General features: G+C 37.8%; 4 protein-coding genes and 1 long non-coding RNA gene across 6 annotated transcripts; 4 read left to right on the top strand and 1 right to left on the bottom strand.

Annotated features, from left to right (window-relative positions):
* Positions 1 to 5,330: 5,330 nt before the first annotated feature.
* Positions 5,331 to 6,808, top strand: LOC145914210 (uncharacterized). Its single transcript, XM_083002000.1, has 3 exons — positions 5,331 to 5,592; positions 5,917 to 6,000; positions 6,239 to 6,808. The coding sequence occupies exons 1-3, from the start codon at positions 5,390 to 5,392 to the stop codon at positions 6,420 to 6,422; spliced, it is 471 nt and encodes a 156-aa protein (XP_082858126.1). The 5' UTR covers positions 5,331 to 5,389; the 3' UTR covers positions 6,423 to 6,808.
* Positions 6,809 to 8,407: 1,599 nt separating this feature from the next.
* Positions 8,408 to 10,912, top strand: LOC145914195 (putative defense protein 1). The gene is made up of 4 exons (XM_083001985.1): positions 8,408 to 8,604; positions 9,451 to 9,682; positions 10,007 to 10,090; positions 10,331 to 10,912. The coding sequence occupies exons 1-4, from the start codon at positions 8,412 to 8,414 to the stop codon at positions 10,767 to 10,769; spliced, it is 948 nt and encodes a 315-aa protein (XP_082858111.1). The 5' UTR covers positions 8,408 to 8,411; the 3' UTR covers positions 10,770 to 10,912.
* Positions 10,913 to 12,310: 1,398 nt separating this feature from the next.
* Positions 12,311 to 13,819, top strand: LOC145914170 (putative defense protein 3). Its single transcript, XM_083001954.1, has 4 exons — positions 12,311 to 12,516; positions 12,604 to 12,835; positions 12,905 to 12,988; positions 13,181 to 13,819. Exons 1-4 carry the CDS (start codon positions 12,330 to 12,332, stop codon positions 13,449 to 13,451), a joined length of 774 nt encoding a protein of 257 aa, XP_082858080.1. The 5' UTR covers positions 12,311 to 12,329; the 3' UTR covers positions 13,452 to 13,819.
* Positions 13,820 to 14,417: 598 nt separating this feature from the next.
* On the bottom strand, positions 14,418 to 15,264 carry LOC145914147 (uncharacterized). The gene is made up of 2 exons (XR_014403362.1): positions 15,134 to 15,264; positions 14,418 to 14,985 (listed from the first exon to the last, which is right to left on the bottom strand). It is a non-coding gene; the product is annotated as an uncharacterized LOC145914147 (long non-coding RNA).
* Positions 15,265 to 18,647: 3,383 nt separating this feature from the next.
* LOC145914118 (putative defense protein 3) lies at positions 18,648 to 20,729 on the top strand. Of its 2 annotated transcripts, none has more exons than XM_083001899.1 (4): positions 18,648 to 18,837; positions 19,209 to 19,440; positions 19,788 to 19,871; positions 20,196 to 20,729. In XM_083001899.1, exons 1-4 carry the CDS (start codon positions 18,651 to 18,653, stop codon positions 20,374 to 20,376), a joined length of 684 nt encoding a protein of 227 aa, XP_082858025.1. In that variant the 5' UTR covers positions 18,648 to 18,650; the 3' UTR covers positions 20,377 to 20,729. The 2 variants fall into 2 exon arrangements, with proteins under 2 accessions (XP_082858025.1, XP_082858024.1); XM_083001898.1 differs by having other exon boundaries at positions 20,121 to 20,729.
* Positions 20,730 to 26,568: the final 5,839 nt, after the last annotated feature.

Genomic DNA, 26,568 nt, shown 5'->3' with positions numbered 1-26,568 from the left:
AATAGCATTATGGCTTAACTTTGCAATGAACACATTTTTTTTCATCGCCTTATTGTTGAATTTACATCTTAGAATTAAAATTAAAACAAATTTTATCGCGTTCACATAACAATGAGCAGAGGGAGTCTTTCAAACGATATGAAAATATAGCTCTTTTAGACAAACAATATAGCCCGTGTGTATTTTGCATTTATGATTGTTGATGCGATCCAAAAATTTGCAAATAAATTGCGCATTAGCTACACATGGGCTACATTGTTTATCACAAAGATTTACAAATCCGTGAGTTACGTTTTTTATTGCTCTTTTATTTAGTTTATCATTGTTTGAACAAAAGCTGGACATACGAACAGGGTTTATTCAGTCGTTTCACACAAAGTTTTGTTTCAGGACTTTGACTCCAGTAATGACAACGACCACCAACGCCACGACACCCACAATCGTCAACCCTTCCATGAGCACTACCACAACAGCCAGTAATAATCCATCAATTTCAACCACAAATCCCAATATGGCAACCACAAGTCCAAATATGGCAACCACAAGTCCCAATATGGCAACCTCGATGCCGAATATGACGACCGCTAATAATTCAGCTCCGACGCAAACCAACCCAGCACAGGGTGGGGAAAGTACCGTGCAGCTAACCATCTCGACCAGCGCAGCATCAACTGTCAACAGTTGCTTGATTGTGATGTTATCTGCTATAATTTTTGGTTTGAGCTATTTTACGTGGTAGTTGCTGTATTTGAAAAAACCACCAAATCATCCAAAAAGTTTATATTTTGCATAATTATTCTGTTGCACACGTTTTTGTTGCAATGAACAATTTTTTTGATGTGTGTATTTTTACAGAGTTATTTTGCTAATTTTGTAACCTGTCGTTTATAACTGATCGTCATAACTACAATTACTAAATAAACGGCCAAATGCCCATTACGCGTCTTGGTTTCAACTATTTTTTAAATTTAAGTCAGTGTTCCTGTATCACGTTTTGTGAAAGATTGCATTTATTTACAGTTTGCACGTAAGTAATGCACTGGGAATTTTTTAACAGAGCATGAGTACAAGCATGATGCTTTAATCGGATGTGACGATACACACGTGGTTCATTATTTTTTAAAAGTAATTTGGGTTCCGGCGGGTGACTTACGGATAAAATCGTGACCAGCATGATAGGATGTATTTACAAACCTCATCCAATATAAACGAACACAAACTTTTTCCTTTTTCAAAAATTTCCCCAGTTTCCTCCATATGTCGTGGGGTTTCGGTGTTTAATAACACTTAAAAACGATTTAGTGTACATAAAGGAGATCAGCTAACACAACCAAATAACAACATGTAGTAGAATAATATTGTAAGGCATAAGAGTGTCAACATTTATTTGCTACATTTTAAGAAGCAAATTGAAAGAAAATAGTTGGCTATTATAGCATATCGAGCAACAGACAATGTTTCCTTATAACTACACAGAGTAAAAGTTCATATAGGAGAAAATGTATTATGAAATAGTGGTTGTTCTCTTTTTTGTCGTTTATGTGACATCAAGGCCAAATGGGGCGCCGGTGGAAGCGTGTTTGACAATGACACCACAACACGGTGCTAATGCTCTACCTAATGCGCTAAGCCCATACTATATTACAATAAATAAAATGGGATCCGGTTATCCTACAACCGGTAAGTTTTCCCTTAATGTTGCGATTATTTTCTTTATGGCTTTCCGTAGTGAAGCTGAATAAATTTTAGAACAAACGTTTGCTTAATTGAAGTGTGTTTGCAATACTCATAATATTCTTTTCGCACCTTACAGTCGTACTCAGATCAACCGATCCGCAGGTAAACGTATATCGCGGTATTCTCTTTGAAGTAAGAGAAAATGGTAGCTCAATTCCTGCTGGTGGGTGGTACTCAGATCGCAACCACAAAATTTTAAAATGTTCCGGTCAAGAAGCTCTCACACACACCAACAACCAAGATAAGACTTTGCCGAAGTCGTTTGCTTGGATGCCGCCAGATGTAACAACACCGACTCGCTATAACTTCTAGTAAGTACGAGATGTTCGTTAATTGCGGTGATATTCTTGCTTTTATCGTTGGTGTAAGTAGGTAAAGTCACCGATAAACGAACAGCCTTTGTTTAAATACACTGTCTCACAAATACGTGCTTTGCAAATAGGTTTATTATATATGCTTTCATACAAACAGTCAAGCAAATTAGGTATAGTTCGTTCGCCTATTTTTGTGCAAATGGCCGTAACCGTACAACGACACACGTTGATTGGAAATTTTGTCGTATCCATTTTTCGCAATTTTTCATATTCGCAATTTTGTTCAAAATATCGACCATGTTAACACCAAAATGAGTATTGTAAAACCTTGCAACTACGGAATAATTTAATCCAATACGAACTAACTCTTTGTTTTTACAGCATGACGATTGTGCGAAAACGAAGCCAATTTTACGTAATGCTTAACCCTGGGCACGAGGTACTTATTCTACCAAAATACACTACGTAAGTATTGCATTGTATTCATAAAACTTTCAACTTGCAAAGCATGCAAAATGAAATAGTATTATCGCGTAAGTTTGCAATGAATACATTTTTTGTCATGACTTATTGTTGAGATTACATCTTAGAATTAAAATTCAAACAAATTTTATCACGATCACATAACAATGAGCAGAGGGAGTAATGCAAACGATATGAAAATATGGCTCATTTGGACAAACAATAAAGCCCATGTGTAGTTCACATTTACAATGATTGTTGATGCAATCCAAAAATTTGCAAATAAATTGCGCATTAGCTACACATGGGCTACGTTGTTTATCCCCAAGATATACAAATCCGCGAGTTACGTTTCTTGTTGCTCTTTTATTCAGTTTATCATTTTGAAGAAAAGCTGGACATACGAACAGCGTTGATTCAGTCGTTTCACTCAAATTTATGTTTCAGGATTATGACTCCAGTAATGACAACGACCACCAACGCCACGAAACCCACAATCGTCAACCATTCCACGACCACTACCACGACAGCCAGTAATAATCCACCAATTTCAACCACAAGTCCCAATATGGCAACCACAAGTCCCAATATGGCAACCACAAATCCCAATATGGCAACCACAAGTCCCAATATGGCAACCTCGATGCCGAATATGACGACCACTAATAATTCAGCTCTGACGCAAACCAACCCAGCACAGGCTGGGGGAAGTACCGTGAAGCTAACCATCACGACCAGCGCAGCATCTAGTGTTAGCAGTTGTTTGTTTGTCATGTTATCTGCTGTAATTTTGAGGATTTGGCATTTTTGTTGATAGTTGCTGCATCCATAAAGCTAATGATAAAAAATTGTACATTTTGCACAATTATTCTGTTGCACTTACTGTTGTTGCGATGAACAATTATATTGACGTGTGTATTTTTGCTGAGTTATTTTTGCCAATTATGTTCTTTTCGCTGTTACAGTGTAATTTTGTCTCTCTCAGTCTAAACGGCCCGTTTGATGTACATTTTACCATTATTAAACCAGTTCAGAGACAAAACACAAGTTCAAATGATTTTCACGACGCAGCATTTCAATGAGTTCAAAAACACGTTTTTGACACAGGTTTGGTGTTTTGCCTAATTTAGGGTACGTTAAATTAATTTAAGGCAAGTATTTGCAAAAAGGTGGTGTTAAAAATTCTTTCTTTCGTGTGTGTTTTCTCACAAATATACCTGTATAGCTGTTACTCGAAATCATTTGGAATTGCCAAGGACAAAATTCTTTTCACACAAATTTGCGAACTTTTAGAATCACGCAACGCCCATTACCTATAGCCAGTAAGGTTGTTTGTGGCTGTGTAATTGGCAAGTATTATTTGCAACAAAAATTTCGACTTTGCGTTGAAATATTTGACCGTATTGACAGTAACCGGTTCTATGCCCTGCGAACACCAAATTCTTGCATTTTTGACTAAAATCAATCAAAGCTAACTTGACACTTTGGAGGCAATTATATGATATAAACAAATATACATGTTATTGTTTAGCCGTGGAAAAGTGCAACTTATGTCAGTTGTAGCTCGTACTGACCGAAAAATGCATTGTTTTATGAGTGAGTGTGCTGTGAAATTGGTGCCAATCGCGGGTGGACACATATACAGGAGAGAAAATAAGAGATTTTCAGGTAAATTTACTTAATGGCATGTTCAGACACGATGATTTGTAACCAGACATGACGAGGTTAGCGTCGTTTCATTATTATGTAGAAAGTGACAGGTTCCGGCGTCTGACATGCAAAATCGTGAACATCATGATATCTTTTGTTTACGATTTTCATTTTACGCGGGTGAAGGACAACCTCAGCCTTTTTTATTGTTTTGTATGCGGTGGGGCGCAGTATTGGATAATATTTCACACGCTATGTGCTGAGTGTTGCGACCCATGTTACTTGGTTTTCTAGGAAAACTGATTAGAAAACGCAGCGTTGTGCCGTGAAAGTTACTGCAGTGGAAAGTTGTGTAGAAATATTGCAATGGAAAAGTGTATGAACATACTGGTTATATGACAAGACTATATATAACGGAAACAGCACTGTAGTGTTACAAGGAGAATGCAAAATCTTGTCGCTAGCTGCATAACTGTAATCAATGTTGATCTTGAAATTTGATTATTTTTTTTTGACACAGGTTTGCGCTAGCGCACCAGTTTTGCGCTTGCGCACCAGTGTATCTTGGCTACAATATACCCCGTGAAGCCGCTGAGCTCCTGCAGCTCAGTTTGTAGAGCGTTGGGTCTGGTTAGCACAGGGAGCTAGATTTTTCAAATCTTGCTCCGACTTGTCAGGAAAAAGTGGCTGATCCAGCTGGGCTGCCAAGTCTGCAAACCTAATGTTTTCTACCAAAATGCGCTTTTTTGTTTTTTTTATTTTGCAATTGATTGGACGATATAACTCATATTGTTTCCAAAAACGGATATCATTTCCAAAAATGAAAATTCACTGACGTATTTTGTAATAAATGAAGGCCTCAAAACGTGAATGACATGCATCAGAATTTTAAGTATCACTAAATGTGTTACGCCAACGATATCGTAAACGATGTGCTAATTTATTGATACAGGCAGATTGTAACGCTGATGATGGAAGACTAACGAATATTTTTGAACGCAAACCGTCTTTTCAACATTACTTTGAGCAATATAGGGGCCTGACTCGAAAGCACTTCTTGTTTTACTGGTTATGCCCATGCCATTTCATGTATCGCGTTTATAATAGTTTGCGTGCAAAACCGAATGGATTTGATTTTGATGACTCGTCGTCGGAGCCACAATTGAATTTTATAACAATTTGTTTTTTACCTTACAGTCACTGTCAGTGCTTCCCATCCAGATCACATGTACCGCGGAATTCTCTTCGAAGCAAGGCCACTTGGTAGCTCAGTTCCTGCTGGGAGTTGGATAACAGATGCCGACCATAAAATTCTTCTCTGCTCCAATCAACAAGCTCTCACACACGCCCACAACAGAGACAAAGCTTTGCCAAGAACGTTTACATGGACTGCACCTAATGTAACCACACAAACCTTCTATACTATTTTGTAAGTATCAGCAGTTTGTAGAAATGAGGTGAAATATATTGCAATTTCATTTTTCCAATTTGTTTTTGTTACAATACGCTTACATGTATCTATTCCAATCCTAAACAAGATAAAAATTGGACATGTCTTCTTTATTTATGTGGTTGAGTGATTTAACCATCGATATTGTTTCCGTTTCATCTAGAACAAAATCATGGCTCATATTTTATTAAATCATGCCTTCTATTTATGATATTTACAACGTCTATGTGCAAAGTGTTTGTTTAATGTTTGAAATGGTAAATCTGTTTGGGAATTACTCAGATGTCATACGTTTTTTTGCAGCATGACCATTGTACAAGTAAAAAGGTCCTTTTATGTAAAGATGACCCCACCTTCCGATATACAAGTCGTGCCAGAAATAAGTGGGTAAGTGTTGCTGAGTCTCATATCTTAAAAAACTTTCTACGTAATGTAAATATTTTGATGAAGTAAATAACGTTTTGTGAAGCGGGTTTCTGTCTTGACTTATTCTGAAGTAACTATTTAAAGATACAAGTAGTTATTTCAACGCAATTTTTTTTTATTTAGTCATCCATCCTATAAAATCTGATTAGACATACGAACATGGCTGATTCTATATCTTAACGCAAAGCTTGTGTTTCAGAGCGAATCCCCATGCAGTAACAACGAACACCAATGCAGTGGTTGAAACACAGACAGGGACAGTTTCGAATCCACCTATCACCAACCCTCCCATGAGCACTACCACGATAGCCAATAATAATAAACGACAAATCCCAATATGGCAACCACAAGTCCCAATATGGCAACCTCGATGCCGAATATGACGACCGCTAATAATTCAGCTCCGACGCAAACCAACACAGCACAGGGTGGGGGAAGTACCGTGAAGCTAACCATCACCACCAGTGCGGCATCTAGTGTTAGCAATTGCTTGGTTGTCATGTTATCTGCTGTAATTTTGGAGATTTGCTATTTGACATTTTAGTTACATAAGGCCTAAAACCACGATATATCGGAAACAACATCTAAGTACAACATTTTGCATAAGTATCAATAAAAAAAAACGTATTGGGGAGAAAGGTATTGCGAAATTGTTCTGTTGCACATGATTTTTGATTCTGCGTATATTGTTTGTGGAGTTATTCTTTGGTCAAAATTGTTTTGTTGACAATTGGACTGTAATTATCGGAGCCACAGGTGGCAAAATTTCCAACCCCTCTTTTCATGTACATTTTACAATTAATAAACAAGTTTACCCGCAAAATGCTGCTATGAAAATTGTTTAAAACTAAGATATCACGAAGAAGTTGGTCTTGTACTAAAACCTTTCTTATCAAAAATGCCGATAAATAGTGGGTAAAGCTACAACATATGTTTCCTATTTCTGCGAACGATAAACGATTTTCGAGGGACGAAAGTCCACAAACGACTGACCACAGCCAACGAAGCATTTAATTTTTAACCCTTTCTTGCATGAAAACTCGTGTTCTTTAAGAGGGTCGGCACTACCATTACATCATAGCTATGTTTAATCTGTGGTTTTAGCTTGACGTAATTGTAAAGTTGATGTAATGATTCCATTTAAACAGCCTGCTGCAGGACGAATCGTTATATCTGAACAAACGTATGTGCAAATACGAAAAAGTAAGACACTATTACGTGAAAAATGCAAAGTTTGTTTAAATGGGATTGATGGTGCTAAAGCTCCAAACTTTTTGATCGTCACAATTTGTTGCGCAATCTTTGTGTCGTCACATCCGTCCGCAGCAATCGCTAGGTTGTTCGGCAAATAACGTTTTAAATAAGATTCTTTTTTATGATCGCAAATGTCAGCAAGCGGTTGATGAGTGTTGTATTATCAATATAACGTTACAAAAAGTAAAAATATAAATGTGCAACCTAACAGTCCTTGGTGTCATGACTGCTGAATCCAGCCAGTCTCACAATTAGTAAATTAAAATTGCAAAATAATATAACCATGCAATAAACGTAGTGTGATTAGCGAAAATCTGATGTACAATGAGTACCAGAGAAGATAAATGCGAATATATAACTACAAAAGCAAAGATTTGTGTTCAGTCTTCTTTTTAATTTGTGTCGAGATTTGAAGTTGCAAAATGCATGCACTCCGAAACCATTCCGTTCTGTTCACCAGGTATAAATTTTTGCTGCCAGGCATACTAATTAATCAAAATCGTTCTTCTGGCACTTAAGTTTCTGAAGTTATTTATTCGAAACCGACGTTTCGTCTGCCATCCGGCGAGACTTCCTCAGGGTTATGTCAACATATTGCATCAATCGCACTCTGGGGAAGTCTCGCCGGATGGCAGACGAAACGTCGGTTTCGAATAAATAACTTCAGAAACTTAAACGCCAGAAGAACGATTTTGATTAATATGCAGTTTGATTTGGCGATCGACAGCCAAGGCGCCAGCTTTGCGTAACAGGAAATCCATTGCGCTGTATGCAATCGAGAAAACGTTTTGTTTGGGGATGGAATAAAACGACGTCATGTGGACTTGTGACGAATTAACATCAAGTCATTAATCTCATTTTTAGCACGCATTCGTGAATGGACCAGCCGGCAGTACTTGCGCCAAACCTTGAGCATTTTTAGTCAGTAACATTTCACACTTGGTTTTCTGGGAAAACTGATTAGAAAACGCAGCGTTGTGCCGTGAAACTTAATGTGCTACAAGGAGAATGCAAAATCTTGTCGTTTATTAATTTTGATACATAACTGTAATCAATGTTGATCTTGAAATTTGATTATTTGTCTTTAACTTTACACAGAAATTTAACTGTAGGTAAAAATGTATTATGAGCTGGTTGGTGTTTTGTTCTGTGCCGCTTACGTGGCATCAAGACCAGATGGAGCGCCTGTAGAAGCGTGTGTGACAATGACACCACAACACGGGGTCGGGGTTAATGCCATGCCAAGTAACACAAACCCCTTCAATGTTAGCACTGATATGTCGGGCATCACATCAGGTTCTTCTATAAAAGGTAAATTTAGGCCTACTCGTAAACTCGACAACCTTTCAAGGATTGCGGTGACTATGCTTTTTTGTGTTGTTATTCTTTATCAATAATTTTGAAATAGAACACAAAACTAAACATTAGAAATTTCATGCGATTATATGCATTTTTCCATGCCGAAATGTGTTTATATTTAGTTTGTGAGTTTATTTTCTACCTAACGCAGTAACAATACCGCGTTGTCTGCTACAACATACCCCGTGAAGCCACTGAGCTCCTGCAGCTCAGTTTGTAGAGCGTTGGGTCTGGTTAGCACAGGGAGCTTGATTTTTCAAATCTTGCTCCGACTTGTCAGGAAAAAGTGGCTGATCCAGCTGGGCTGCCAAGTCTGCAAACCTAATGTTTTCTACCAAAATGCGCTTTTTTGTTTTTTTATTTTGCAATTGATTGGAAGATATAACTTATATTGTTTCCAAAAACGGATATCATTTCCAAAAATGAAAATTCACTGACGTATTTTGTAATAAATGAAGGCCTCAAAACGTGAATGGCATGCATCAGAATTTTAAGTATCACTAAATGTGTTACGCCAACGATATCGTAAACGATGTGCTAATTTATTGATACAGGCAGATTGTAACGCTGATGATGGAAGACTAACGAATATTTTTGAACGCAAACCGTCTTTTCAACATTACTTTGAGCAATATAGGGGCCTGACTCGATAGCACTTCTTGTTTTACTGGTGATGCCCATGCCATTTCATGTATCGCGTTTATAATAGTTTGCGTGCAAAACCGAATGGATTTGATTTTGATGACTCGTCGTCGGAGCCACAATCGAATTTATAACAATTTGTTTTTTACCTTACAGTCACTGTCAGTGCTTCCCATCCAGATCACATGTACCGCGGAATTCTTTTCGAAGCAAGGCCACGTGGTAGCTCTGTTCCTGCTGGGAGTTGGTTAACAGATATCGACCATAAAATTCTTCTCTGCTCCAATCAACAAGCTCTCACACACACCTACAACAGGGACAAAGCTTTGCCAAGAACGTTTACATGGACTGCACCCAATGTAACCACACAAACCTTCTATACTATTTTGTAAGTGTCAGGTGTTTGTAGAAATGAGGTGAAATATATTGCAATTTCATTTTTCCAATTTGTTTTTGTTACCATACGCTTACATGTATCTATTCCAATCCTAAACAAGATAAAAAATGGACATGTCTTCTTTATTTATGTGGTTGAGTGATTTAAGTATCGATATTGTTTCCGTTTCGTCTAGAACAATAACATTGCTTATATTTTTTTTTAATCATGCCTTCTATTTATGATATTTACAACGTCCATGTGCAAAGTGTTTGTTCAATGTTTGAAATGGTAAATCTATTTGGGTATTACTCAGATGTCATACGTTTTTTGCAGCATGACCATTGTACGAGTAAAAAGGTCCTTTTATGTAAAGATGACTCCACCTTCCGATATACAAGTCGTGCCAGAAATAAGTGGGTAAGTGTTGCTGAGTCTCATATCTTAAAAAACTTTCTACGTAATGTAAATTTTATGATGAAGTAAATAACGTTTCGTGAAGCGGGCTTCTGTCTTGACTTATTCTGAAGTAACTATTTAAAGATACAAGTAGTTATTTCAACGCAAAGTTTTTTTTTATTTAGTCATTTATCCTATAAATTCTGATTAGACATACGAACATGGCTGATTCTATATCTTTACGCAAAGCTTGTGTTCCAGAGCGAATCCCCATGCAGCAACAACGAACACCAATGCAGTGGTTGAAACACAGACAGGGACAGTTTCCAATCCACCTATCACCAACCCTCCCATGAGCACTACCACGACAGCCAGTAATAATCCAACTATGGCAACCACAAATCCCAATATGGCAACCACAAATCCCAATATGGCAACCACAAGTCCCAATATGGCAACCACAAATCCCAATATGGCAACCACAAGTCCCAATATGGCAACCACAAATCCCAATATGGCAACCTTGATGCCGAATATGACGACCGCTAATAATTCAGCTCCGACGCAAACCAACACAGCACAGGGTGGGGGAAGTACCGTGAAGCTAACCATCACCACCAGTGCGGCATCTAGTGTTAGCAGTTGCTTTGCTGTCATGTTAGCTGCTGTAATTTTTGGGATATGCCATTTGACGTATTAGTTACATAATTCCTAAAACCACGATATAACGAAAACAACATCTACGAACAACATTGTGCATAAAAATTAGAAAAAAATCATATTGGGGCAAATATATTGCGAAATTGTTCTGTTGCACATGATTTTTGATTCTGCGTATATTGTTTGCGGGGTTACTTTTTTTGTCAAAATTGTTTTGTTGGCAATTGGACTGTAATTATCGGAGCAACATATGGCAAAATTTTCAACGCCTCTTTTCATGTACATTTTACAATAAATAAACAAGTTTACCCGCAAAATGCTGCTAAGAAAATTGTTTAAAACTAAGATATCACGAAGAAGTTGGTCTTGTACTAAAACCTTTCTTATCAAAAATGCCGATAAATAGTGGGTGCGAACGATAAACGATTTTCGAGGGGCGAAAGTCCACAAACGACTGACCACAGCCAACGAAGCATTTAATTTTTAACCCTTTCTTGCAAAACTCGTGTTCTTTGAGAGGGTCGTCACTACCATTACATCATAGCTATTTTTAATCTGTGGTTTTAGCTTGGCGTAATCGTAAAGTTGATGTAATGATTCAATTTACACAGCCTGCTGCAGGAAGAATCGTTATATCTGAACAAACGAATGTGCGTATACAAAAAAGTAAGAAACTATTACGTGAAAAATGCAAAGTTTGTTTAAATGGGATTGATGGTGCTAAAGCTCTAAACTTTTTGATCGTCACAATTTGTTGCGCAATCTTTGTGTCGTCACATCCGGCCGCAGCAATCGCAAGGTTGTACGGCAAATAACGTTTTAAATAAGATTCTTTTTTATGATCGCAAATGTCAGCAAGCGGTTGATGAGTGTTGTATTATCGATACAACGTTACAAAAAGTAAAAATATAAATGCCGCACCAAACAGTCCTTGGTGTCGTGACTGCTGAATCCAGCCAGTCTCACAATTAGTAAATTAAAAGTGTAAAATGATATAACCAAGCAATAAACGTAGTGTGATTTGCTAAAATCTGATGTACAATGAGTACCAGAGAAGATAAATGCGAATTTATAACTACAAAAGCAAAGATTTGTGTTCAGTCTTCTTTCTAATTTGTGTCGAGATTTGAAGTTGCAAAATGCATGCACTCCAAAACCATGCCGTTCTGTTCACCAGGTATAAATTTTTGCTGCCAGGCATACTAATTGATCAAAATCGTTGTTCTGGCACTTAAGTTACTGGCGCCAGCTTTGCGTAACAGGAAATCCATTACGCTGTATGCAATCGAGAAAACGTGTTGTTTGGGAGGAATGGAATAAAACGACGTCATGTGGACTTGTGACGAATTAACATCAAGTCATTAATCTCATTGTTAGCCCGCATTCGTGAATGGACCAGCTGGCAATACTTGCGCCAAACCTTGAGCATTTTTAGTAAGTAGTGTAGCAGGAGAATAAGTTGCTGTGCTCTTTTAACTGACTACAGCAAAAAAGTATTGCGTCTTAGTTACAGTGGCGTATTTAAAAGCACATTTTGCAAAGAGCTTCGATAATTTGATATTTTTTTGGCAAAACAGTATCGTGTAAATGTGTAAAAGCAATGTTGCGTCAGTTATTGGTTGTTTCAATTCAAGTTGCCATTGTGGCGTGCAGTCCAGATGGTGCACCTGCAGCAGCATGCATTTCAATGACACCAGTACATGGATATACAGCTCAACCAAATACAGGCAGTCCGTATAGAATACATATTGAAACGACAGCTGCTGTTGCTGGAAATCCAATCAGAGGTAGGTTTCTGCGTTGTCTTCAGATGCAAACATTTTCCTTTCGGGCTTCTGTGCAATCGAACTTCTTTTGAAATAATATGTTTTTAGTCACTGTCAATTCAACAAGTCCAAACACCTTCTATCGGGGAATTTTACTCGAGGCAAGAGCGGAAAATAACGCGGTCCCGACTGGAAGGTGGACTTTCAACAACCAACACAAGACTTTGCTCTGTTCCGGTCAACAAGCAGTCACGCACAACAGTAGAATTGACAAAACCTTGCCAAAAACATTTACGTGGACTCCCCCACTCCAACCGACCTTAATCATCTACAATATATAGTAAGCATGGTGCAGTGCAGAGTTCTTTGCAAGCCGGTTTGTAATGATTCAAACAAATATCAATTACAGTGCGACCATTGTGGAAGTGCAAGCGACTTTTTATGTGAAACTTCGACCAACGAGCGCGATACAAGCGTATCCACAACCAGGGCTGTAAGCATTGCGGTGCAAAATAAGATAAGGTATTTTGTTGTAGAGCGTGTATTTTTTGTTATAGTGTTGTATCGGCAGATAAATAACATCGATGCCAAAGTATTGAAATAAAGCTTTACACGTTCTCTATACCTCACACCACTTCAGTTATCTGAAGGAAAAATGTACCTTCAGTTATCTGTTTGTTTTTAGACCAGTTTCGAAACCACCAACATCCAAACACACAACAGTTATTCCGCAAATATCGACCGTCACCATTTCAACCTACCCGGAAACATCGATGACGTCACACAGCACTAGCATGGAATCCATGAAGCCTGAGGAAAACGAAAATGTCACGACTACCACCCCAATTACTGCTACTTCTCCTACCACTACCAGTGCTGCGTCGGAATCACATACTCGGTTAATTTATGTAAAGGGGATAGTGTTTGTTTATATTTGGCGATATATAGCAGTTTAGGAGGTGGCATACAATGTTGTTGTAGTTATATGACAGGAAATCATAGGGAATATTTTCAGCAGGATTCATACGACTATGTTTGTGCAATGCAAATACATATGGTTTAATCAGCGTGTTATTACAGCCAGGTGGTTATTTTACGGGTGACGCAATGAAAAAGACGACACACCATAAAAAGCAACTGCTTCGATTAACTTGGTTTCCAACACAATCCAATATTTCGGTATTTTTGAATCATGTCATTTTTGTTGACACAATATTTTATTCACATTGGTGTAGACATTTTGCAGATATGTGACCACGTTGTCAACATTTACTGTTGTTCTCCTGACGTTTATTACAACTGTAATTGTTGTTTGCAAAAAATACGTAAAGTAAGAAGAAATACTAGTTGTTAGAAGGCAGTTGCTTTTGACTACACTTATTTTATTAATCTCGTCTTTCTAGTTCTGTCCCACAATCCGAGTCAAAGAGATTTAGTACAATTTAATGTGGCCTTTTGTCACGCCACAGCTCCTGTTTGCATAGAGCAGTTGTATATAGGTATGATAGCCAGGTGGGTGGAAAACGCACTTAATTGCCTCTGCCGTCGTATTTGCAAATTTTATCGAAGCGTTACTAAATCGTGTACTCTATGCCATGACAACCACACATATTGGTTTACTAGTCAGCCGCATAGTAACGCCGTACAGAAACAGGAAAATAATCAAAGTAATAAACTATAGTCGATGCGAATTGCCATGGTAACTGTGGTCACCTCCGGTATACATCGTCTGGATCTGGCTTTACCTTGCAGAGTTCCGTGGACAAAATAAGCTTTAGAAATCAGATTGCATAAAAATATCTAGTTTCTCTGTTCTAATTTATTTCCTGTGCTGTTGCAGCAGGAGGTAGTTTGGTATGACGTTTTGCAAAAATAATTATTTTTGTAATACTTTCCGTACTTGAAACAATGCAAACCAGTAATGTTCTTATTGCACTTGTATTTATGTTTGGTTTTCACAACAAATATAGGAAAGTATTGGATCCTTCCATGATAAGTTGAACTTTTTAGCAGTGTGATTCATTCATAGGTAATCAAGCCTTTGCGATCCAGTTGTAGAGCACAACGTTACACACAAAAGTCATACACACACTTAACATTAAGCAGCTGAAACAATCTGGTTATACGATATATATATGCATATGGAATGTAGATCGAACGTGAGAATTTAGTTACAAAACTGCTGTATAACTACCACATAAATTAAAATTTATCCTTAATCCTTAAACGGTTGAGCTTACTTTGAAATTAACACTTTGTTTTTGTGCTTTTGCAGAAGAAACGTTTTTACACCATGGCCAAACACATTTCACATTTAATGGTTCTACATTCTATCAATCATTATTCCGCGCCAGATCATAACCGAAACAATCATCATCAAAGCAATTGAGCAACTATCAACACCAGTCGCTGCACTGGTGGTGGTTGTAGTAGTAGACATGGTAGTTGATGACGATGTCATACCTTTCGTGGTGTTGCTTGAGTTGGATCCTATTTATTGAAAACACATATAAAAAATTGCACAGTATTTGCGCCAAAAGAGGATGGGAATATTTTTAGCGCAGAGTCACATTTAAAAACTTCATTTTTCCCATTAAAAAAACACACATTCTTATCATATGTTGATGTTATGTCCTACCTTTCATTGTGCCTGTAGATGAATTAATGTTCATTGCTACTGTTGTCATATTTCCACCTTCTGCTGGGTTTGTCAGAAAGGAAACACACACCAAAACAACTAACAATTGACAATACATTGTTTCTTAACCTAAACAACAAACATATAATAATAAAATTTGCCCATCGATCTTGTACGTGAAGGAAAAACAAATGAGAAATAACGTGACATCCAGGGTACAAAAACACTCGATTCGCCATTAAAATTGGCATACAACTTTGTTCAAAAGTATGCATGTTTCAGATGTTACGTTTGTCCAAAGCTTTTTCGCAAAAACAAATTTGTCGCTTAGCACATGGCATTAGCTTTTCGTACACACCGTTTTTGGAGCCCATTTTACAGCAAGCTATCTCATTTTCGGAAAAAGTGACATTCCGCACCTATCTTCCCGGTTTTTCATCAGAGAATAAACTTACACTAACAGCCGCTTCCTTGTCATTATGGTTGAAACAACGAACAGCGTGGGTTACATTTCCGGCAACAGGAACACATTCCACACACCCACTTGGAAAGAGAGCTTTCTTTTTTTACCGGTATAACGTCCACGCTAACTGGTTGGCGACCTCCTACGACACAACGCACATGCAGCAAGAAAAATACTTGAAGATTATTTTGTGATTGGGATCGGTACCCTCATAGGACAACATATATGTACTTCCAAAAACTGTTTAAACGTATGAAACAAGTTTATCTAGCTGGGAGATACCAAAACCAAGTTCAGTCACGTTGGTTAAATCATTAGTTCTTCCGATTTCGAATATGAGCATAATTTGAACATCCCGACATACGACATTAATGTTGAGCGCTTACACTGCAAATACACTTCAATTGGTAACTGTTTGGAACAAGTGTATGACGTCATTTGCCCGGCTATAAACCGAAGGGTCGATCAAGCAAGGCCAGTAAACCTTATTTTTTTAAGTAATCCTAATGAGTTGCGGTATTGTGTATGTCAAGATTATATTCAATCAGAAATACAGACTTGCACTGAAAATGACAATTAAATCATGTTGTAATGCTCTACAATTCTGTAAAAAACGATGGGAAGTCTCTTGATAAATCTATACACACTGAACTAAGCGCGGACACTCCCTCTCATATACATCACTTACTAAAGAGCTACAGACGGAATGAATGTTCTTCTTGCTTTGGTTGACAGAACATTGAGTGGGTGCCGCTTCCTTTTGCAGGCAGCCTATGCGCATGCACCGTGCGAGGTACACACCATGTGGAAAGTTTTCTAGCCACTGGTAATGAAGAGACATCGCAATCTATTGCAAGGTTATAATGCCTTGCACTTGGGGGTTCGTTACTAGCTAACAATTCGACTTTATTGCAATGGATGCGTAGGTTTAAGTGTGACTGCAATACGAGAAACAGCAGTTCTGACTCCTAAAAGAAGAATTTACTGTCGTAGGATCTGTTGTCGTTTTCAACTTAGGAGCAATGCACAATATATTACAACATGAAATTGATAATTCAGATAATCCCCACCATTTCCGATTTCCACCATCCCAATACTTTGGGTCGCTTAAGTGTGTCGATTTTAATCAAAAGAAAGGTTCTGTGAACCGAGTTGGCGGTTAGGGTCATCTGATGTAGGATTTTGGTTGCCGCAAGCCATCACCCACAGTGCAACCCAACGCAGACCATGATTCTCCGTGAGGAAATCAACTATACAAGAGCGCCAGAGTTGTGGTTATAACAGTCTCTATGTGTTTTTGATTTGTATGCGTAGTATATTTTTTCGTACTACAATTTTAATTTAAATACAAGGGACCGGTTCTTTGCATCAGATCCCCTAATCGTAACAGGTTATCTTATCAGATTCCTAATAGCGTCACGTAATACTTTGAAAGACCAGTCATGTGCATATTTGAGCATTATACAATATCAGCACATCAATATCATCACATCAAAATATATAGCAAGAAGCACATCAATATATATTACATCGGTTTGAAAGCGTGCGGCACAAAAGCTGCTACAAAGCTTAAATACGACTATACAGCAGCCATTTCACTATAACTGCAGACATTTTACAATCACTCTAGCCAAATTTCCTCTACGGTTAGAAGCAACGGATATGTGGTTTCCTCTTCCATTGCCTCGTACTCACATAAACCTGTCGGCTGTAAGTTAAGTTTTCAACCGACAGCATTGAGTTGATGGTATAAAGATTGTGGTGGATTATCAAACATATTACAAGTTATTACATCTTCGTTATACGATTTGGATACGCAAAACTTATCCATATTTAAGACAAGAGAGTTGAGACAAGCGGAAAGTGCTTACCGCCGAATAACTTGTACACAAAACCCTTAACCTACTTTAACTGCACGGACCATTACTAATTGCACGGGTTTCCGATTTAGCAAGCTTGCATCCCAACAATGGTTTTACTGCTGGAGCACCCGAAGACTACATGAGTTTATTCGGAAACGCTGTCGCCAGGAATTCCATAACATACCCAGCTTATGTGTTTATCTATCACTATGTTTGACCTGTTGCTGATTATACTGTGAATTAGGCAGTAAATATATCGACCTATGAGGTCTGATCAGTGCAGATCCTATAGGTCGAAACAGTGGCCATCTGTCTTCAGCTTACACAATTCATATTTTTGGTTCCACTTTGCTTACAAACATATAATTTTGTAAACACTTATTTAGTGTATTCGCCCTTATGATTAGATGAAATGTTGTGTTGGAAAAGTATTTTAAAAGTTTAGTGTCAAGCGCAGGAGTGGCCTGGTAATTGTCACATTATGTTGTTTCCGAAGCAAACATGACCGTAATTACTGAATCGATGACCATTGTCCACATGTAATTATTTTATTTTTATTTTATAACTTCGCTTACAAAACTGCATTCCTAAACCCTTAGCATTTTGAAGAAATGCGGTGCCGGTGTTTAGCGCCTTAAAGAAAACTTCCGTGTCTACAAATAACCACAACATGAGATTGCCAGGCACCGTAGAATGCGCGGATGTGACGTAGTTGTTCCCGTTACTCTTACTCAAACTTCCGCGTGCCGTGAGCAACGATGTTTTGTTGTTCACGTTACGTTAACTTTCGAAAAGAAACGCAGACTGGTAAGGTGTGGTCTAATATACAGTAAACATAGCTGAGAGGTATACTGAAAACCATGTGGAGTAAATATCAGTAAATACCTGAGTAAAGAATGCATCACGTGACTGAATGTGACTGCCTTCAGTATTCCATCTATTTGAGAAATAGGAAAGGCAGAAATAACATGCATCTGTTCTGGTGTTTGAAGCAGAACTCGAAAGTGCAAAACCATACCAACTAGTTCATTAACTGTGTGTTGTATTTTGTACATATTTATACTTTAATTTAGACTTACGCTACGCTTTTTGAAGTCTTTTGCTGTGTGGTATACATTGCTATAGTAGTATCATGCATAGTGCTTGATCAGTACTAATCAACTGTTAATAAACCTTCTATTTTAGATACAAAATGTATTATACGTTGTTTTTGGTTGTGTTCCAAATCGCCACGGTAGCTTGCCGACCCGATGGTGCACCTGTCGACGCCTGCGAAAATATGACACCCAGTCATGGAACTAGGCCTCAACAAAACGCCCAGAGTCCTTACATGATTAGTGTTGACAAACAGAATGTAGCGTCCGGGACCAATGTGATAGGTATAGCGACGTGCAATGATTATTACACTGAACAGCGAAACTATGTTAACCAGAAAAATGGTTAAAATTTATGACTGGTTGACAATTTTGTCTTGAACTGAACCTAGTATTTGTTGAAATGCCCCGCTAAAGGTTTTCTCAAAACAGTAGCAATTGTTTTTTACATTATGCTTACAACAGTACAGTACAGCAGCCGAAAATATTTGTGTATAACCGTATTTGGTTACCTAATGTATTCATGTGGCATGCTTGATAAATGTGAGTCATTTTAGGATTTCGTTTGGTTCTATTGTGTGTTGGAGTCAAAAGGTTTTTAATTTCAACAACGTTACTAAGGAAATAAAAACTAATATCTCCAACATATGTTGCAGTAACTGTCAATGCGACATCGCCGACAGTAAAATATCGGGGAATTCTACTTGAAGCAAGGGCAGCTGGAAGCATAATTCCCGCTGGGATCTGGGGCGTTGACAGTCAACATAAAATTCTGCGTTGTTCTACTCAACCGGCTCTAACACACAACAATAACAATGACAAGAATTTGCCGCAAACATTTACTTGGACCGCACCAAGTCCCGCCGCAGCTACTGCATACACCATATAGTAAGAGAATATGCTTTCTTTACTGTTATTGTCGTTCAGAATCAGTAACAGCATGACGGTAACCTTTTTCAGTAGTTGACTTGAAAAAAAATGAATATAATGGAAATGATTGATACTTTTTTGCAATACCACCACAGCTATAGTGTCGGTTTTGTATAACCAGGTATGTTTTTAACCTGTCCCTCGTCAAAGTCCGATATATTACATTTTATTGTGCACTTCCGTATAGTGCTTTATGCGGATGATAGCGAGAAGACAATGAATTAAATTAAAATTACTTTGTTGGCTGAAAACATGTCTCGCTGCCATAAGGCCACAATGTAAATTGATATTGTGTTTATTTACAGCATGACGATCGTCCAAGTGAAGAAGACGTTTTATGTGAAACTTAGACCCAAATTTGACGTCACAGTTTCCGCACAGGTTAACCCGTAAGTATATGAAGAACGTATATTTAGTATAAGTAATGGGACCAATGGTGTATGTTGCTAGTGAGCATGTAGACAAGGCCACTGTTTCGACCTAATGCACTAAAGCTATTTTTCACTGTAAAATCTTTCGAGGTAATTTTGCATTTGTATAAATTTATACTTAACCGATGAAGTATAAAAACGGAGACACTACTATTGTACGTACATTCCATAGGTTAAACTCTAGCGTTATTTATCTTTTGTATTAAGTGTCACACCTCAAGTTGCTGTAAATATACACACCACCCCAGCAAGTTTAACAATAATTGTACCGACTGCGTCTAGCAACAGCGGATCTATGACGTCAAATAGCAACGCCGTGACAACCAAGAAGCCCACTATGGGAGGACAGGCGGGAGGAAGTACTATGAAAATGACAACCACCGGTGGAGCGAGCAGTATTGAAAGTTGCTTCATTCTCATGCTTGCAACAGTGTTTGTTGGGATTTGGCATGGAGCACACTAAGGAAATTTAAGGGGGTGCAAGAAGATTATGAAAATCTAAAATCATAAAAAAACTTTTCGATGAACTAATAAGTAGTATGGTTCACTTTAAACAACTACTAGAACTTTTTCCTGAATTTTAATCACTTGTTTTCGTTTTCATTTTATTGTTTTGGTAATAACATTCTCTGGACAGGCTCATTTTTCGAAAATGGTTTTACTATACATGTATTATATATCCAGATATTCTAAATGTAGTCCTTTTCGTGTAATTTTGTGTGATTGCGCCTTTGGGCAGCTGCACTTTGAACTCTTTTTAATTTAAAGCACATGATTAGCACTGTTGATTTGGGATAATATGCGAAAATAATGCAACACTGTATGCTTGGTATATTTTTTGTGAAAAAAATTGTCGATAAGGCACAACAGTCAGTTTTAATTTAGCAAAATCGCAATATTGTGCTCGCATTACCATTTTTGAAAACACTTTTGAAAAAAAACAGCAGCAAACCAGAGGATTTTGAAACATTGCTTGTGATAAAAAACGCAATTAACGTGTATGACGCTGCAACTACAGCCCGGAAATAATTCAATCGCATATTGGTAATTTGAGTTAGAGCGGGCGTTTGGGTGATCGCTCAAGCCTTTAGGCCTGCATACAAAGAAAAAGAAAGACTGAAGAGATTTGTAGCCAGTAAACGATACCGGCAAGGCAGAAAATAGTAATTTCATATTGAATAAAAGTTGAAACACAGACGTTTACTTGAAATAAACCCATTCACACGTAAAATTACTCATCACAAGCATCCTGTACACATTCCGTAGGTTGTTAAATTGCTAAACATAAACACGTATTTTTATTTATAGATGTGAATACAGATACAATAAGGAGTTAGTAAAATATTTATGAATGGAGCGCATTTACAATAATGCAAAGGCAATACAAACATTACATCGGTACTAAACGGTAGTTATTTTAGTAGCAAACGGTTGCACGGACTTATTTTCGGTCCGCCAATTCTTGATCTGAATCGAAACTTAAGTCCAAGAAAAAGGCGAAAACAACTGCGTTCCTCGCATACCAATGCTCATGAGACAAGTTGGCTCTGTCGCACAACACGCCAAATAGATTGGTTGCAGTCAAAGACGAAGTGTAGGAGTGGAGCAGTTTCCACAAAATGTATCATAGAAAGGTGTACAATTGTGCAACATCATCTTTGATAAACGTCTACCGATAAATTTATGTGTCGTAGGTGAAGCTAAACTGCTTTGCTCTGTTGTATAGACGATACTTCTATGCTTTTCGTTCGTAGTTGCCTATTTGCCTTATCTTTAAAGCTTTGTCTCACAGACTGCAATACGAAATTTTCGTAGAAACAAACATTGCAAAAACGGTTTGCAGTATAATATAACAACATGGCGTTCAAAAAAGTCCTTGGAATATCTGATATACTCTGCCAAAACAGCATGAAGCCTTGGTGGGAAAAGTGTCGTACGATATCCAACGATTTGCTTGCTGTTTCATCTCTCTATTGGATTTATAAGACCACAGCAATAGATGTGCACTGTTCCTCCAATTTACAGAGCAACGATACTGCGCTTTCAATCACTCAGGTAGCGTTTGTAAACCAGCAGTGCCAGTACAACGGGGCGATATGGTGGTTGCAGAACTTCTGGTGGATTGGCGTCGTTGCGAGTTGTTTAGTTTTGATTGTTCACAACTATTGGGAAATTGCACCACCTGTAGCTGCTGTAATTAGGTATTACAAACAGAGAAACGATGCGGAAAAGAAGCCTGAATACCTTTCGAGTATTATGGCAAGACTTGGACATACGCCGTCATATCTAACAAAGCATTACATAATCCGTAATGTTGCCTCACTTTTAGTTGCTTTGGTATACGCGATATTCCTTGTCCACTACTTAACATCTTTCATTAAGATGGAGACCACTTTTGACTGCACTGTGTTGAAGGTTGAGTACGTCTGCAGTGCCAATGGATGGCAACATCTAATGCCTATTATGGCACTGCATGCCGGGATTGCCTTGTTTCACTCGGTTTGTTTCTCAGCCATTTTGATCTGGTTGTTAATTTCACGCCCGAAAGACGATTGCACCTTGGTGGACACTTTGTTTGAACATGCAGGCAAGGCTTCTTCAGGAAAAGGAAAGAAAAACGGAATTTTAACGGAAGGACTGTTGGAAATTTCATCAGCTGCAGGCCCTCTGGCTCCGGTGTAAACGCCACGAAATCTGCTTGTATTGCTTGAATTGTTTACTCATTAACATAACGTTGTACAAAATTTACGCACACACTCGGACTATTAATCAGATTGTAGTTTTTAAATTTTGCAAATACGCAAGTAATTATTAATTTAATTTAATTTATTAATTTACAACGTCGTGCGGTGTATAGTTGCATTTTCAAGATATTGATCATGCATAACAAGAATTGAAATGTATCGCTAACTAATCAACGCATCACACCGTCCGCGTTGTTTTATTATAACGTCGTTTGTGAAAATGAATCTTTGAGTCAAATGCTGTACAGTGTGATCGAAACTTAAACTATTTGCGGAGTCGAAACCAAACAGACTCTATAAATTCCATCTGCTAGGTGTCGCTCTCTCACCGTTCACGCTTCACTTGCAAACCGACCAGGCTTCAAATCGTGAGTGGTGCAAAGAATGTGAAGAGAGATAACAGCAATAAAAAAATTTGTACACAAAAATTGGGATGCCGAATGCGATAAAAATTCCGTTAATCTTGTTTTCCTTGGCTTCGAAGGGACTGCGATTGAGGCAGATTTGTAAGAATTTTTCTAAGCTTGTTCAGAACTTGATTCAAACCAACATTGCAAATGTACTTATTTACAAAAACTAATGTCGGAAATTTTGACCCAGCGACACGATTGAATTGCCACGCACACATGCTGTTGTCCACATACGAATAGATAATCATTATGAGGCGCAAATGAGCGATGACTACGTTAAAAAACACGCAACCCAGAGACACTACTTGAAAAAGTAAAATAATTTTTGTCGGTACAACTTTTTGGTTAGAATTTGACAACTGTTGTGTCCCAAGTAGTAATAAGAAACTTAAATTTAGTTAATTGGTTCAATTATTTAGAGTCAACTAAGTATACGAAAACACAATGACCGTTCCAGTAACAATTTCTTTTACTTTCACCACTGATGATGCACAACTGTTTACCACTTGGTATTAATCGTTATAAAGGAGAATATTTTGACTTTACGTTGGTAAATACTCCTTTGCAGCGACAACGGAAGTCAATACATGATTTCAAACATGACATAGACCAGAATGTTCTTGTTTCATTCAAATTATTTCGATCCTATGGAACGATTGCCCCTTGGTGGATCATCTGTTTGAACACACAGGCGAGTGAATCTCTTGAAAATAACACGGACATGCGACAGAGGAAATCACTGAGAATTGAACAGTAACAAGCAATCAATGTGATGCTTAGAAATATCAGAAGGTTGATTTTATTAAGCACCATACTCTGGGAAAGGTTTCAGAGGTAACCTTGCTGAGTGTACGTTTGAAAGCGTTATTTCTCTCTGATTCAATGTGAAATATCATTTGCAACTGATACAGTTTCTGATGATAATACTATACATCGAAAGAGCATTGTTCCATACAGGTGTGTTGACACAGACAAGTAACAAGATACACCTGTTTCTATACAAGGTAGGGCCAACCCAGTCGGGAGACATCTGTATGGAAACAACGGTCAGGCATTGATGAAGACTGGTTTATGCTTTGTTGGGACCAACAGTTTGCAAGGATTGAATATCACCGGATTGAATACGTGTTGCACAAAGACTCAATGAAGGAAGCCATTTGTTTTCTCATATCAAAATTTCACAAGCAGTTTCACCAAGTGAAGAATATACTCAGTAACAAATCTCGGTATTAGTGTTGGAAGCTGAAAAGACAAACAACTGACGATGGAATTGGGTGCATTAAACAAAGAATATGATTTGCTGGCTAAACATAATATAAAGCCTTGGTGGGAACAGATTCGTACGATAGTAAGCTCATTGTACATTGCTTCGGCGTTGTTCATGCTGTACAAGTCAAGCTCGTGCCCTGTTCAATGTATTAATGAAAATATGGCGGATGACTACCATAGCAAAGCCACTGGAACGTCATTTTATGGCTATGTTAGCATGGAATGTTTTTTGACGGAAGAAAATTTCTGGCTGTTACGAAACATTGGGTGGTTGGAAATGTTCTGCGCAGGACTAATGTTGATTTGTGACAACTGGTGGGAATTCGCACCATCAGTCGTCAAGGATATTCGCATATTTCAGAATATTTCAGAAAAACAAAATATAGCAAAGGAAAAAAAAGAGGAGCTGAAACGGGAAATTGGTGGTTTTACGGCCTTTGAGGAGAATTACTTGAAACGCAACTATTATGCACTCATATTGGCTTTTATTCAATGCATAGCGTCTGCAATAATCTTCATGAAATATTACTACATCGAAAGCAATATTGTTTGCGTGCATAATAGTTTCAGGTTTAGCTGCATATCCGAACTGGGACTTTGTCAGCTGAAAATTGTAATCAATGTAGTTGTTTCAATTCTTCGATTGGTTTTATTCATTATTATTTATAATCAATTGAAAAACACGCCACCTGCTGGCATGTTGGACAAGATGCACAAACATTCTGGCGAAGCGTTCAACTGCAAAGTACCAGATCCAGAAGAAAATAGGAATATTTTTCACGATGATGAGGAAAGCAGGCTTGTGATTACTTAACTGCATTAAGCTGGTTCTATATTGCTTCCACACCAACATGTATTGTTTTGAATCAAATACTTTTCATCGTTATTTTATGAAACGTTAGTGTTGTTGTGATCATTTTGCATACTAACACAAACGACAAAAAACTTAAGGCATAAAAACAACTTCATATTACAACTTACTAGGTTGGACAACTTGATTTTGTAGTTGTGCGCCAAAGAATTAAGCCTATGTACAAGAAATAGAAATATTATACAATTATTGGAAGGTGCGTACCCCCTCAGTTGTGGATTTTTGCTCTTTAGTTTGATTAATATACCTTGTGTTATTTCCACTATGAGTACGGTTTGCAGCGGACATAAGTGTTGTTAGGGCCATTCACGTATAGACATCAATCGCCAGGCAGGGGTACTATTCCTCCAAGCTGCTACAGCTCCGCAAGCTGCAAATTCAATTCAATTAAATATTATATCCTGTAGTTAAGTTATCTAACATGACAATCGCAAGTATAGTTTTCAACATATTATGTCTATCAATAAGCACAGTAATAGTTTGTTTCATATTTTTTAACACGTTCGGCGAGTAAGCCAGTTATAACCGAACACAAACGCACATAAAAGTACACTTAGAACTACGCAGGACCACCGATGGGATCTATAGCAAAGGAAAGCACATGAAGATAAAGACGCACACAATTTTGTAGCTTTTAAATCGCTACACCACTTCTGTCACCTACTATGTTTTCCTCATAAACAAGATTACAAAGACAGAGACGTTGCCTATTGTGTTTATGTACAGCGTTGTCTTGATGTGTACATGACAACAGTTTTGCTTGAACAAAGGTTTATATTTCGGCATCATATCATCCTAGCATAAACTTTACCGACTGGAAACTATAATCAATTTTGCCGCTTCAACCTTTCATTTCAGTCCTTTTGTTGCTGAACTATTGTTTCGTTGTTCAAAATAATTGTTGCGCTACATAGGTCTACACATTTTAAGCGTAGCCAACCGCAAGTCATTAGGAACATGTCGTTTTTTCGCATGATAAAAACGCATGGTTCTGACCTTCAACAACACCAACAAAAAGTGAAATTCGGTAAACTATTAAGATTAATTCCAATGCATTTGAATTGGTGCTGGCCTATATGTCTTCAATGGTAACATATATTGACATGAAATAATTTTGAAAATGAATTCAAAATGATCATCGCTATTACATCAAGCGTTTCGTGGTTTAGGAAAAAAAAGAAAAAAAAATGAAAATAAAAAAACGCAAGGCATATCTTCCGCAATGCATGGTAATGAAACTGTAACACGGATTCTGCTGTTGCATTTTGATGTTAGTGACATGTAGCACTTTGATGTTAGTGGCAGGTAGCATTTTGATGTTAGTGGCATGTAGCATTTTGATGTTAGTGACATGAAACATT

This window comes from Ascidia mentula, chromosome 9, assembly GCF_947561715.1.
Source record: "Ascidia mentula chromosome 9, kaAscMent1.1, whole genome shotgun sequence".
In the NCBI taxonomy this organism is placed as follows: domain Eukaryota; kingdom Metazoa; phylum Chordata; class Ascidiacea; order Phlebobranchia; family Ascidiidae; genus Ascidia; species Ascidia mentula.
The sequence above is the reverse complement of the archived record's forward strand: the minus strand, read 5'-3'. Positions and strand labels throughout refer to the sequence as shown.

Coding starts and splice junctions, on each gene's coding strand:
- LOC145914195 (XM_083001985.1), top strand. CDS start 8,412: ATGTATTATGAGCTGGTTGGTGTTTTGTTCTGTGCCGCTTACGTGGCA. Junction 8,605..9,450: donor ATCAGGTTCTTCTATAAAAG/GTAAATTTAGGC, acceptor TTTACCTTACAG/TCACTGTCAGTGCTTCCCAT. Junction 9,683..10,006: donor CAAACCTTCTATACTATTTT/GTAAGTGTCAGG, acceptor CGTTTTTTGCAG/CATGACCATTGTACGAGTAA.
- LOC145914118 (XM_083001898.1), top strand. CDS start 18,651: ATGTATTATACGTTGTTTTTGGTTGTGTTCCAAATCGCCACGGTAGCT. Junction 18,838..19,208: donor GTCCGGGACCAATGTGATAG/GTATAGCGACGT, acceptor CATATGTTGCAG/TAACTGTCAATGCGACATCG. Junction 19,872..20,120: donor GTTTCCGCACAGGTTAACCC/GTAAGTATATGA, acceptor TTTTGTATTAAG/TGTCACACCTCAAGTTGCTG.
- LOC145914210 (XM_083002000.1), top strand. CDS start 5,390: ATGTACCGCGGAATTCTCTTCGAAGCAAGGCCACTTGGTAGCTCAGTT. Junction 5,593..5,916: donor CAAACCTTCTATACTATTTT/GTAAGTATCAGC, acceptor GTTTTTTTGCAG/CATGACCATTGTACAAGTAA. Junction 6,001..6,238: donor GTCGTGCCAGAAATAAGTGG/GTAAGTGTTGCT, acceptor CTTGTGTTTCAG/AGCGAATCCCCATGCAGTAA.
- LOC145914170 (XM_083001954.1), top strand. CDS start 12,330: ATGTTGCGTCAGTTATTGGTTGTTTCAATTCAAGTTGCCATTGTGGCG. Junction 12,517..12,603: donor TGCTGGAAATCCAATCAGAG/GTAGGTTTCTGC, acceptor ATATGTTTTTAG/TCACTGTCAATTCAACAAGT. Junction 12,989..13,180: donor GCGTATCCACAACCAGGGCT/GTAAGCATTGCG, acceptor GTTTGTTTTTAG/ACCAGTTTCGAAACCACCAA.